Source organism: Coturnix japonica, chromosome W (genome assembly GCF_054131305.1).
Source record: "Coturnix japonica strain WE chromosome W, WE-NBRP24, whole genome shotgun sequence".
Lineage (NCBI taxonomy): Eukaryota > Metazoa > Chordata > Aves > Galliformes > Phasianidae > Coturnix > Coturnix japonica.
Genome location: NC_140701.1, coordinates 28,369,796 through 28,380,750, shown reverse-complemented (window position 1 = coordinate 28,380,750; position 10,955 = coordinate 28,369,796). Strand labels below are relative to the sequence as shown.

Genomic DNA, 10,955 nt, shown 5'->3' with positions numbered 1-10,955 from the left:
GGAGAGATATCTAGAGAGAGCTTAAGGAGGAAGAATCCAGCAGACAGTTATAGTCTATTTATTTATAGTTGGGTTAAAACAAGTCATTAAAGCAGCACTGAGCAACTGATAGTGATCCAGGATGTCCCAATGACTTCTGTTCTGTTAATGTGTTGACAAAGCTCCTCAACATCCCCACCACATTTCTACTCACATTGGCCCCATGGTACTTGCATCACTTTTCCTCACATCACTCTTCTCCTCTGCTGTCACCCGCACAGTGCTAAACCGTCTTTGCACCAACTCCCACTGGCTTTCCACAGAGAACCAGCTGCACACAGAAAAAGAAAGAATTCTCTTTATTTATGGCCAACAAACAGAAGGAAAGGTGATGCAATTGAATGAACAGTAAAACAGTGATCAACTGCATGCCATGTCCAAGCTGCTTCTATTGATGTTTATCTTTCATAGGGAATATCTGCACAAGAAATGAGTTAGAAACAGATAGGATGGGATAGATAGAATCACGGTGAAGGATCTAACAACAGACTTTTGAGGAATGGAGCAAATTCCAGTAATCTCCCTGGGATAGATCAGCCAGGGATTTGGGAGGTATCAACTTAAAACTAAACAAGACTCGTGAGTATTTCACACATTGAGACTGGCTAACACATTCTTATTGATTTCTATCTTTGTCTTCAGCTCATTTTTTCACTTTTACTGACATTAATGAACATCTTTCATAATTCATGCTTTTTAAGGTATGAAAAATTAAAAAGAGAGAAAGAAAGAGAAAGAGAAAGAGAAAGATGAAAGAGAAAAAAAAAAGGAAGATAAAGAGAAAAAGGAAAAGGAAATGGAGAAGAAAACGACAGAAAAAGAAAAAGAAAGAGAAAAAAAAGACAGGAAGGGCTAGATAGAATCACAGTTAAGGAGTTGACAACACAGTCCATCAGACTTTGGCGAGATGGAGCAAATTTGAGTCATCCCTCTAAAAGTCAGAAATCAGACAGATAATTGGGAGGTATCTGACTGAACAAAGAGCAAGGGATGGGGAAATCTGGCAGGCTGTGGCAGGAGCGTGTGTCTAAATGGCCTGCTGAAAACATGCCCTTAACCACAGCCATTTATTTAGGAGAGCTGGAGACACCTGGAGGTTGAGGGACATCAAATAGGCAGCAGGGAAGAGCAGCGGTGACGCCGGGATTTAGTCACAGGGCACTGGCACTGGCACCACAGTCTGTGTCCCTGAACCTGAAGGCATCTGTGTCCAGCAAACACAATTCTGGAAAAACATCATAGTTTCAGAAAAAGAAAATAAATAAACAATAAAAAAACAATTAAAAAAATCAAATCAACTGAAAGATTCGTATTAACAACTTAAAATGGAAGAAGACTCATGAGAATTTCTCATGTTGAGAAGGGTAAACACATTTTCATTGATTTTGATCTTTGTTTTCAATTCTTTGTCTCAATTTTATTGACATTTTTGAACATCTTTTAAGCTTACGGCCTAAGTATAAATAAATAAACAAATAAATAATTAATTAAATAAAAAGAGATCCATTTGCATCTTGTAATTGGCCTCATGCCCCTTTGACCTTCACTGTTCCCACCAGACCTTCATTGGCAGACAGTATGAGATCCAGCAGAGAACTTCTCCTCTTTGGTTCCTCCATGGCTTGGTCAAGAAGCTGCCATCTGTGCTCTCCACGGATCTGCTGGATGGCACATGCCCTGCTGTGCTGTCCCTGCAGCAGATACTGGAGTGAAAAATGCTCCCAAAGGGGACAATGGCCTGACAACATCAGGCTCCCATCTGTCTGGAGAGGGCACCTTCCACTTGCTCTCCATGATCAAGAAGCCAGGAACAGGCACTGCGGGAATCCTCTGTTTGCCATTTCCATTAGCTCTGACCTGCTCTTCCATCCCCAGGCAGAGCTCAGTGCACTCTCACAGAGGGCATGCACCCTTCTTTGACTCCTCGCCCAACCATTGTAAAGACTCTGTATTCCCCTTCCGTTACAGAGCAGTTGTGGAAGCCATTCAACTGTGTCCCTATGGTCCAAACAGGAGCACAGGCCCGCAGCTCATCTATGGTATCAGTGTGCAGAAGGTGGCACACAGACATTAGAGCGATCGTGGGTCCTGGAGTTGACGTAGCAACACGGACACTCCTAGGGCATGGCTCTCCTGAAGGCCCTGTGCTGCTCTTGCAGCTGCGAGTGAACTCACCAGACAGCCGGTGCTATCCCTTCTCTGGCCCTCAGCTGATGCCCAGGAAGGAGGTCTCTATCTCAGGTATTTCCCACACGGTTTACAAACACTGGCACACATCAGGAGCAGCCCAGGCACCTTGGACATTACACAGTGTCTGTGTGTGAGCAACTGCCTCCAAGGTGAAGGACTGAGGACTCAGAGCAAGAGCTCACATGCAGGCAACTCCTTTTGCACTTCTGAACTGAACCAGAGGAATCCCAGCTCCTGTGGGTGTGTAGGGTGCGGAATCCCATTTCAGCACCAGGATTTCTGTCAAGGGATGAGACTCCTGCACTGCCTCAGCTGGATCACTGTCCTGCACAGGGAAAGACCAAACCTCCCCGTCCTTGTCTGGTTGCCCTTTGTACTTCATCAAACGAACTCGATTAGTGCTTGCTATATGTCTCCAATCAGTCACTGACCACTGGACATGTGGTGGTTAATTGAGCGGATTTCAAAGCACAGTCATGATGCCATTTTTTTTCAGAAGCTGTTGGCCATGAGGACCCAGGGACGTGTCAGGGGAGATGAGTGGGAAGGATAAAAATGGCATCATCTGCTGCTTGCTTGTCTGGGCCCCTGGGACACAGGGAGCTCATAAAAGTGGGCAGAGATGTAGAGAGACAGCTGTGCTGAGGAGCAGCTCTTGTGCACAGCACAGCCTTCAGGTGACAGGAGGAGAGGAGAGAAATTGGACTGAGATTACAAGATATGTACTGTGTGAGCGTGCTGTGAGATCACTGCAGGAGCATTGCTCACAGACCATGACACGATAAGTCTCTCTGCAGACCATGAGCTGCTTTTCATAGAGGTCTAACAATCTAGGACACCCCATAGCAGATATGGATGCAGGCACTGCATGTTTCTTTACTGTGGAACAATACCTCTGCTCCAACTGAGGGCTTCCGTGCTGCAGTATGAAAGCACAGCCCTGAGGGCTGCATGTCCCAGCACGGCTGCAGGCTGTGCAGCCGGGGCTGCAGGCGGGTGCCCAGGGCTGTCCTGCAGAGCAGGGTCCCTGCTGTGCCCCAGGGGCTGTGTGCCGGGTATGGGACTCTGCCGCCTGCCAGGCTCAGCACTCAGCCTGCCCGGGGAGTTGCCCAGGGTGCTGACGGAGACGTGTGGTGTGGGGGGAAGGAGTCCACCGGCAGGGCTTGTGCTGCCACAGCTGCTGTCTGAGGCAGAGGATCACAGCTCCATTGCACAACAGTATGTTTTTAAGGGTGCTTTGCAAGAGGAGAGCCAAGGCAGGGATTTTCCATTTCCTGTTCTGAGCGAAGGCAAAAAGGATTGGGGGCCGAAATCTAAAAGTGTATGTCTAATTTAAACACATCTCTGAAATGAGCAAATGTTTCGTCAATCCATCGTTTGTTCTCTGAACAGTCAGAGAGCAAGCTGAAAACACAGGTTGTGCTTTCAGCCTCTCCTTAATAAAAGGAAACAATCAGTTTAACTTATTGGATTCTGCAGATATTAATAGTTGATTCCTCCTGTAAACAGGCAGATTTCTCTAAGAGAAACTGAAGTGCACAGATGCTGGGTCTGGGGTCTCAAAGAACAGCTGCAGTAAAGTGGAATATATCCAGGATGCTGGGATGTGATTAGGAAATGAGAAATAAGTAAGATCTCCTTTATCTTCTACTCCTTAAGGGATGGTGAAATTCATGAAAATAAATACAAGTTCTGGAGTTAAATGAACATTTTCTTAAGGGAAAGAAAAATATTATAGTATAGCAGAAGGAGTGTCTCTGAGAATGGTCTGGACTTGTCATTATCTTCTGCACTCTGAACAGGACTCCAAGACCAGGAACAACAGATGTCCAACAGCAGCTCCATCAGCGAGTTACTCCTCCTGCCGTTGGCAGACACGCGGCAACTGCAGCTCCTGCACTTCTGGCTCTTCCTGGGCATCTACATGGCTACTCTCCTGGGCAATGGCCTCATCAGCACAGCCGTAGCCTGCGACCGCCGCCTGCACACCCCCATGTACTTCTTCCTCCTCAACCTGGCCCTCCTCGACCTGGGCTGCATCTCCACCACTCTCCCCAAAGCCTTGGCTAATGTCCTCTGGGGCACCAGAGCCATCTCCTACGCAGGATGTGCTGCACAGCTCTTTTTCTTTTCCTTCTACTTGTCAGCAGAGTACTCCCTTCTCGCCATCATGTCCTATGACCGCTACATTGCCATCTGCAAGCCCCTGCACTACAAGACCTTGATGGACAGCAGAGCTTGTGCCACAATAGCAGCAGCTGCCTGGGGCACTGGGGTTCTCCATTCCCTGCTGCACACTGCCAGTACATTTTCACTGCCTCTCTGCCATGGAAATGTTGTCAGCCAGTTTTTCTGTGAAATCCCCCAAATCCTCAAGCTATCTTGCTCGGAATCAAATCTCAGGGAAATTGCATTTCTCATTTTTAGTGCCAGTTTAGCTTTTCGGTGCTTTGTTTTCATAGTTGTGTCCTATGTGCAGATCTTCAAGGCTGTGCTGAGGATGCCCTCTGAGCAGGGATGGCACAAAGCCTTCTCCACATGCCTCCCTTACATGGCCGTGGTCTCCCTCTTTCTCAGCACCGCTGTTTTTGCCTACCTGAAGCCCCTCTCCATGTCCTCCCCACTCCTGGATCTGACATTGGCATCTCTGTATGCAGTGGCTCCTCCGACACTGAACCCGATTATCTACAGCATGCGGAACAGGGAGATCAAGCACGCTCTCAGGAAGGTGTTGCAATTTGTAGTATTCCAGCTTCAATAAAGCACATCTTCCTCACATGATTTCCAGTGATGGCTCTTTATATTTTATGCATCTGTGATTGATTGTGTGTGATATAGCAACCCACAAAAAATGTTATTGAACTTATAAATAAAAATTTATTTCACTTCTTTCCTACCTACTTTCCATTTTCTTTCTCCAAGATCTCATGTAAACATGGAACCAGATTCACTGAATAGATTAAGAGGTACCTAAAAAGCTTTCAAAGTAGACTTTTCCTTAGCTCTTCTCAACCTTGTTTGGGTCTGGGGAGGTACAGCCGCAGATAGCAGCACAACATGCTCTTTTCTTTCCTGCTCTCTTTACAATGCCTCTCTTTACAAGTCCTCTCATTTGTTCTGGCCTGAAAGTCTTGTGTGTCTCATAACAGTCGTTTTTTCTCTACAGCAGCACTCTGGGGCTGCAGTCAGTATCCAGCAATACGAACGGCTGCTTCAGAGCAGGTCTCCTTGCTGGCACTGCCATAACAAGAGGGCCCCTTCAGAGCAGGACCAGAGAATTGGAGGCCTCTTCCACAGCCAGTGTAAGGAATATACCTCAGGAGCTGCTCCCTGAGAAGACCTTGAGATCTTTTTGTGCTCTTCACTGAGTGACTGGGACAGACTCAAGACAGGACTCAAGATGGGGACAGACTCAATGTTGTGATTTAAATTATACGCATTGTGGTAAAAAGAGAAAGTATAACAATTATGAGAAATATATTTATACATATAAAATATATATTATATTACTACATATATACAACATATTCATTTGCAAACACATATGCATAGATAATAATTTATATGCATATCTTTTTGCAAGTCCAAGACCTTTTGCAGGGGTTTTAACAGCCACAGGGTTCACTGTAGGAACTGGAGAGGCTGTTGGGCTGTTGCCGGAGTTGGAGCAAATGCAGAGCTAATTGCCAGAGCTGGAATCACCACAGGACCTGGGACTGAAGTTGGAGCAGCCACTGGGCTCATTGCAGGTGTTGGAGAGACCACAGGGCTGTACCTCCTGGAACAGTGCATCTTCCTTGGGAGGCATTTGTTTCATTTTCTTATAGCAATACTTGGAACAGCTACTGGACCTGTAGCAGGAGTGAATGCAGAGCTCATTATGAGGGTGGAATGACAGCGGGATCTTTCCCAGAGCTTGGAGCAACTGCAGGATGTGTAGCAAAACCTTGGAGCTGCTGCAGTGTCTGTGTCAGGAGTTGCAGAGGCTGCAGCACTGTCAGCAGATCCAGCTCTCTGGATCTGGTACATTGCAGTCATGTGTGTCTCTTTAGGATTACCAGGACCACAGCAGACCTGCCCCAAATATTCTGCCTGTTTCTCAGGATCCTGCAGTTGCTTGGAGATGAAGTTCCAAAGCCCTGGGTGTTCCCACCGCTCCAGGCAGCTGCCCAGTCTTTCCCACACCCCCAGCCATGCAGAGCCTTCTCACCTTGGGGCAGATCTCTCAGTGATATTCCTGAATGATATTTTAACCTCAGACATAACCTGAAACACATTAATGAAACGTAGCATTGGGAGCGTGCTGGTTTGGGCATCCCACAGTCAAAATCCTCAGGAGCTATTGGAACAAGCTCCACCAATAGGGAAACAATAATCATTATGGCCTGCAATTCTCCAGCTCCCACAAATCCCTGTGTTATCTCGCTCTGGACAGATGTGCTGTTAACTCAAGCCTTGGAGCCCCACATCGGGCACCAAAATGATGGTGGTTGTTGAACCCAACAGGTGTCTCAGCAGCACATAGTGCTTTGTGCACTGCCCCATTCCCAGTGGAGGAATGCCCTCTGAGCAGAGTCGGCACAAAGCCTTCTCCACATGCCTCCCTCACCTGGCTGTGGTCTCCCTGTTTGTCAGCACTGGCTTTTTTGCCTACCTGAAGCTCCCCTCCATTTCCTCCCCAGTCCTTGATATGACAGTGGCACTTGTGTATGCAGTGGTTCCTCCAACACTGAACCCTATTATCTACAGCATGAGGAACAGGGAGATCAAGCACACTCTCAGGAAGGTGTTGCAATAAGCACTATTGCAGTGCAATCCAAGAGGATTGGAATCAGAAATCTAAAAGGGGCAATAAGAGTTTTGAGAATTTTTCGTCAATCAATTGCTTGTTTTGTGAACAATCACACATGATGTGCTTCCATTCTCCCCTTTCTTTAAGGATGGAACCAATTGTAATCATCATCATTTTCTGTAGGCATGTATAATTCACTTTTCATACAAACAGACAGCATTATCTGACTGAAACTGAATGCCACTGAAGCTGGGGTAGGGAGCTCTAAGGGCAGTTGGGGTAAAGATATGAGACATGAAACAGAAGGAAAATATCCAGGTAGAAGGGATAAGAAAAGAAGAGGAAGGTTAAAGCTCCATATGCTGCTTCTGCATAAGGAATCCTGAAATACATGAAATTTAATGCAAGTAATGGTGCTAAATCTACACTCTTGTAGGAGAATGAAAACATTTCATATTATAGCAGGAAGAGTTTGTCTGAGAATGGTCTGGACTTGTCATTATCTTCTGCACTCTGAACAGGACTCCAAGCCCAACAACAGCAGATGCCCAACAGCAGCTCCATCAGCGAGTTCCTCCTGCTGCCTTTGGCAGACACGCAGCAGCTGCAGCTCCTGATCTTCTGGCTCTTCCTGGGCATCTACCTGGCTTCCCTCCTGGGCAACGGCCTCATCAACACAGCTGTAGCCTGTGACCGCCGCTTGCACACCCCCATGTACTTCTTCCTCCTCAACATGGCCCTCCTTGACCTGGGCAGCATCTCCACCACTCTCCCCAAAGCCATGGCCAACATCCTCTGGGACACCAGGGCCATCTCCTAAGCAGGATGTGCTGCACAGCTTTTTTTTCTATCTCTTCTTCATGTCAGCAGAGTATTCCTTTCTCACCATCATGTCCTATGACCGCTACGTTGCCATCTGCAAGCCCCTGAACTACGGGACCTTGATGGACAGCAGAGCTTGTGCCACCATGGCAGCAGCTGCCTGGGGCACTGGGGTTCTCAATTCCCTGCTGCACACTCTCAGTACATTTTCACTGCCTCTCTGCCAAGGCAGTGTAGTGAACCAGTTTTTCTGTGAAATCCCCCAGATCCTCAAGCTCTCCTGCTCAGCCACCTAACTCAGGGAAGTTGTGTTTATCTTTTTCAGTGCCAGTTTAGTATTTGGCTGCTTTGTTTTCATAGTGGTGTCCTATGTGCAGATCTTCATGGCTGTGCTGAGGATTCCCTCTGAGCAGGGATGGCACAAAGCCTTCTCCACGTGCCTCCCTCACCTGGCCGTGGTCTCCATGTTTCTCAGCACTGGCTTTTTTGCCTACCTGAAGCCCCCCTCCATTTCCTCCCCACTCCTGGATCTGACAGTGGCACTTGTGTATGCAGTGGTTCCTCCAACACTGAACCCTATTATCTACAGCATGAGGAACAGGGAGATCAAGCACACTCTCAGGAAGGTGTTGCAATAAGCACTATTGCAGCTTCCATAAAGTGCATATCTTCCTCACATGATTCCCTGTGATAGTTCTTTATCTTTCATGTATATCTGATGGTTTGATTTTCTGTGATACAGGAATCTGCAGAAAAATGTTGAAAATTATTTCACATTTTTTCCTAACTACTTTCTATTTTTGCTCTCCAAGAGCTCATGTAAACATTGATCCAGATTACCTGGATAGGTTAAGTGATAAATAAATGCTTTCTAAATAGACTTTTCTTATTCTCTTTTTATCTTCCTCCCTTGTTTGGGTCTGGGGGAGGTACAGCCACAGACAGCAGCACAACACGCTCTTTTCATTCCTGCTCTCTTTACACTGCCACAGTGCTCTCAGGACCATTCATTTGTGGAAACCTGAAGGTCTTGTGTGTCTGACAACAGTCCTGTGGTCTCTACAGCAACACTCCGGGGCTGCAGTCAGTAGCCAGCAATATGAACAGCTGTGTCAGTGCTGGTCTCCTTGTTGGCACTGTTGTAATAAGATGGCCTTTTCAGAGCAGGACCAGAGAACTGGAGGCCTCTTCCTAATCTGGTGTAAGGAATATACCACAGGAACTGCTCCCTGAGAAGACCTCAGGATCTCCTGGTGCTCTTCTCTGCGTGAACCATTTCAGATTCAAGAGTCCCAAGGAGATCTGTAAGGGAATCAGGGCAGTGGTGTGGTTTAGGATTTACCAGGTTAAAGCTATTTATGAAGACAGAGAAACAGAAAAGGATAATAATTATGACATATGCATATATACATATATGATATATATGGTATACTTTCACATACATATCATATAGGCAGTGGCAAACATACGCATCGTTACTAATAGATATGCGTATCTATGGAATCACCACAGGAATCGCCTTGGGGCAGATCTCTCAGTGACGCAATTGAATAACTTTGTGATCTGAGACATAACCTGAAACACATTAACGACACATAGCAACATAGCAATGGGGGCGTGCTGGTTTAAGCATCCCACGGATAGTCAAAATCCTCAGGAGCTATTGTAACTAGCTCTGGAGCTCCAGGGAAAGAAGAAGAAGAAGTGAGAGGGAGGCTGATGGTCTTGCCCTGCTCTCACTGTATGCACCTTTCAGATACTGGAGGAGAGCGATAAGATCTCCCCTAAGCCTCCTTTTTCCCAGACTAAACAGCCCCAGCTCCCTCAGCCTCACCTCACAGGGTTGATTTTCAAGCCCTTCACAAGTCCCGTTGCCCTTCTCTGGACCTTCTCCAGTACCTCTGAAGAGTGAGCAAAGCCTCAAAATGGTGGTAAGGTAACACTTTGCTATAGAAAGGGAAAGGGGAACTTCACAGAAACCAAGACAAAGGGTAACTGTAGATAGTTTACATTTAAAAGGGCAGGGAAAAGGGGAATTACAGACACTTAGTCAAAAGAAAACCAGAGAAGAGAGCAATAAAGATAAGAAGAAACTGTCCGGAGACCTCTGACAAGAAGAAGGATTAGATACCCCCGGGCAAGATGATGCTGACATGGGAGAACGATAGCAGCAGATAACACCAAGAAGAAAACAGAAGAAGAATTTCACCCCAAAACAACGGCAAATCCAATTCCCCGCCCTTCGCCCTTCGGACCTAGTTTAAAACCTTTTAATCAATCAGTGCAGGAGCATTTCAGATGGGGTCATGGAGGAGGCAGACTGCCATTCTTGGCGTGGCCATTTTCCCAGGAGGGCATGGTAGGAGGGCTTTGTCCCGTCCGGTTCAACCAACACTTGTATCCACCCAGCAGAAGGCTATGCCCTTTTTGTCCCACTTGACCTCTGCATGGAGCTTACAGTTGGCAGTGACATGGCTGAGAAGCTCTGGGCATGGAAAAAGGGACAGGGAAGTAATGTACCTTCCTAACTTCCTCCCTGTATACCTTAGCAACTTCCTTGTAATCTCCCCAAGTATCCTGTCCCTTCTTCCAGATAACGTAAATTCTCTTTTTCTTCCTGAGTCTCAACAATTGTTCCCAGTTCGTCTACACTGGTCTTCTTCCCCTATGGCTCACGCTATGGCATTCAGGGACAGCCTGATCTTGTGCCTTTAAGATTTCCATCTTGAGGAGTGTCCAGGCTTCCTGTACCCCTTTACCCATAAGGAGCGACTCCCAAGGGACCCATGCTACAAATGTCCTGAACAGGTCAAAGTCCGCCCTCTAGAAGTTCAAGATAGTAGTTTTGCTAGTCACCCTTCTGACATCTCCAAGAATAGAGAATTCTACCATTTCATGGCCACTCTGCCCAAGACAGTCCCCAACCTTCTCAACTCCTACCAGTCCTTCACTGTTAGTGAAGAGCAAGTCTAGCAAGGAACCATCCCTGGTAGGCCTTCATACCAGCTGCGTAAGGAAGCTGTCTTCCATACAATCATAGTATCATAGTATCATAGTCTTGTGCGGGTTGGAAGGGACCTTAGAGATCATCGAGTCCAACCCCCGGGATTCG

At 46.8% G+C, this 10,955-nt stretch overlaps 1 protein-coding gene across 1 annotated transcript; it reads left to right on the top strand.

The window, feature by feature from the left end:
* Positions 1–4,054: 4,054 nt before the first annotated feature.
* Positions 4,055–8,524, top strand: LOC146754649 (olfactory receptor 14J1-like). Its single transcript, XM_085527456.1, has 2 exons — positions 4,055–4,972; positions 8,483–8,524. Exons 1-2 carry the CDS (start codon positions 4,055–4,057, stop codon positions 8,522–8,524), a joined length of 960 nt encoding a protein of 319 aa, XP_085383582.1.
* The last annotated feature ends 2,431 nt before the right edge of the window (positions 8,525–10,955 follow it).

What these genes read in the sequence shown, in the direction of transcription:
- LOC146754649 (XM_085527456.1), top strand. Translation starts at nt 4,055, where the DNA reads ATGTCCAACAGCAGCTCCATCAGCGAGTTACTCCTCCTGCCGTTGGCA. An exon ending in GGAAGGTGTTGCAATTTGTA is followed by an intron (nt 4,973 to 8,482) that starts GTATTCCAGCTT and finishes TGTTGCAATAAG; the next exon opens with CACTATTGCAGCTTCCATAA.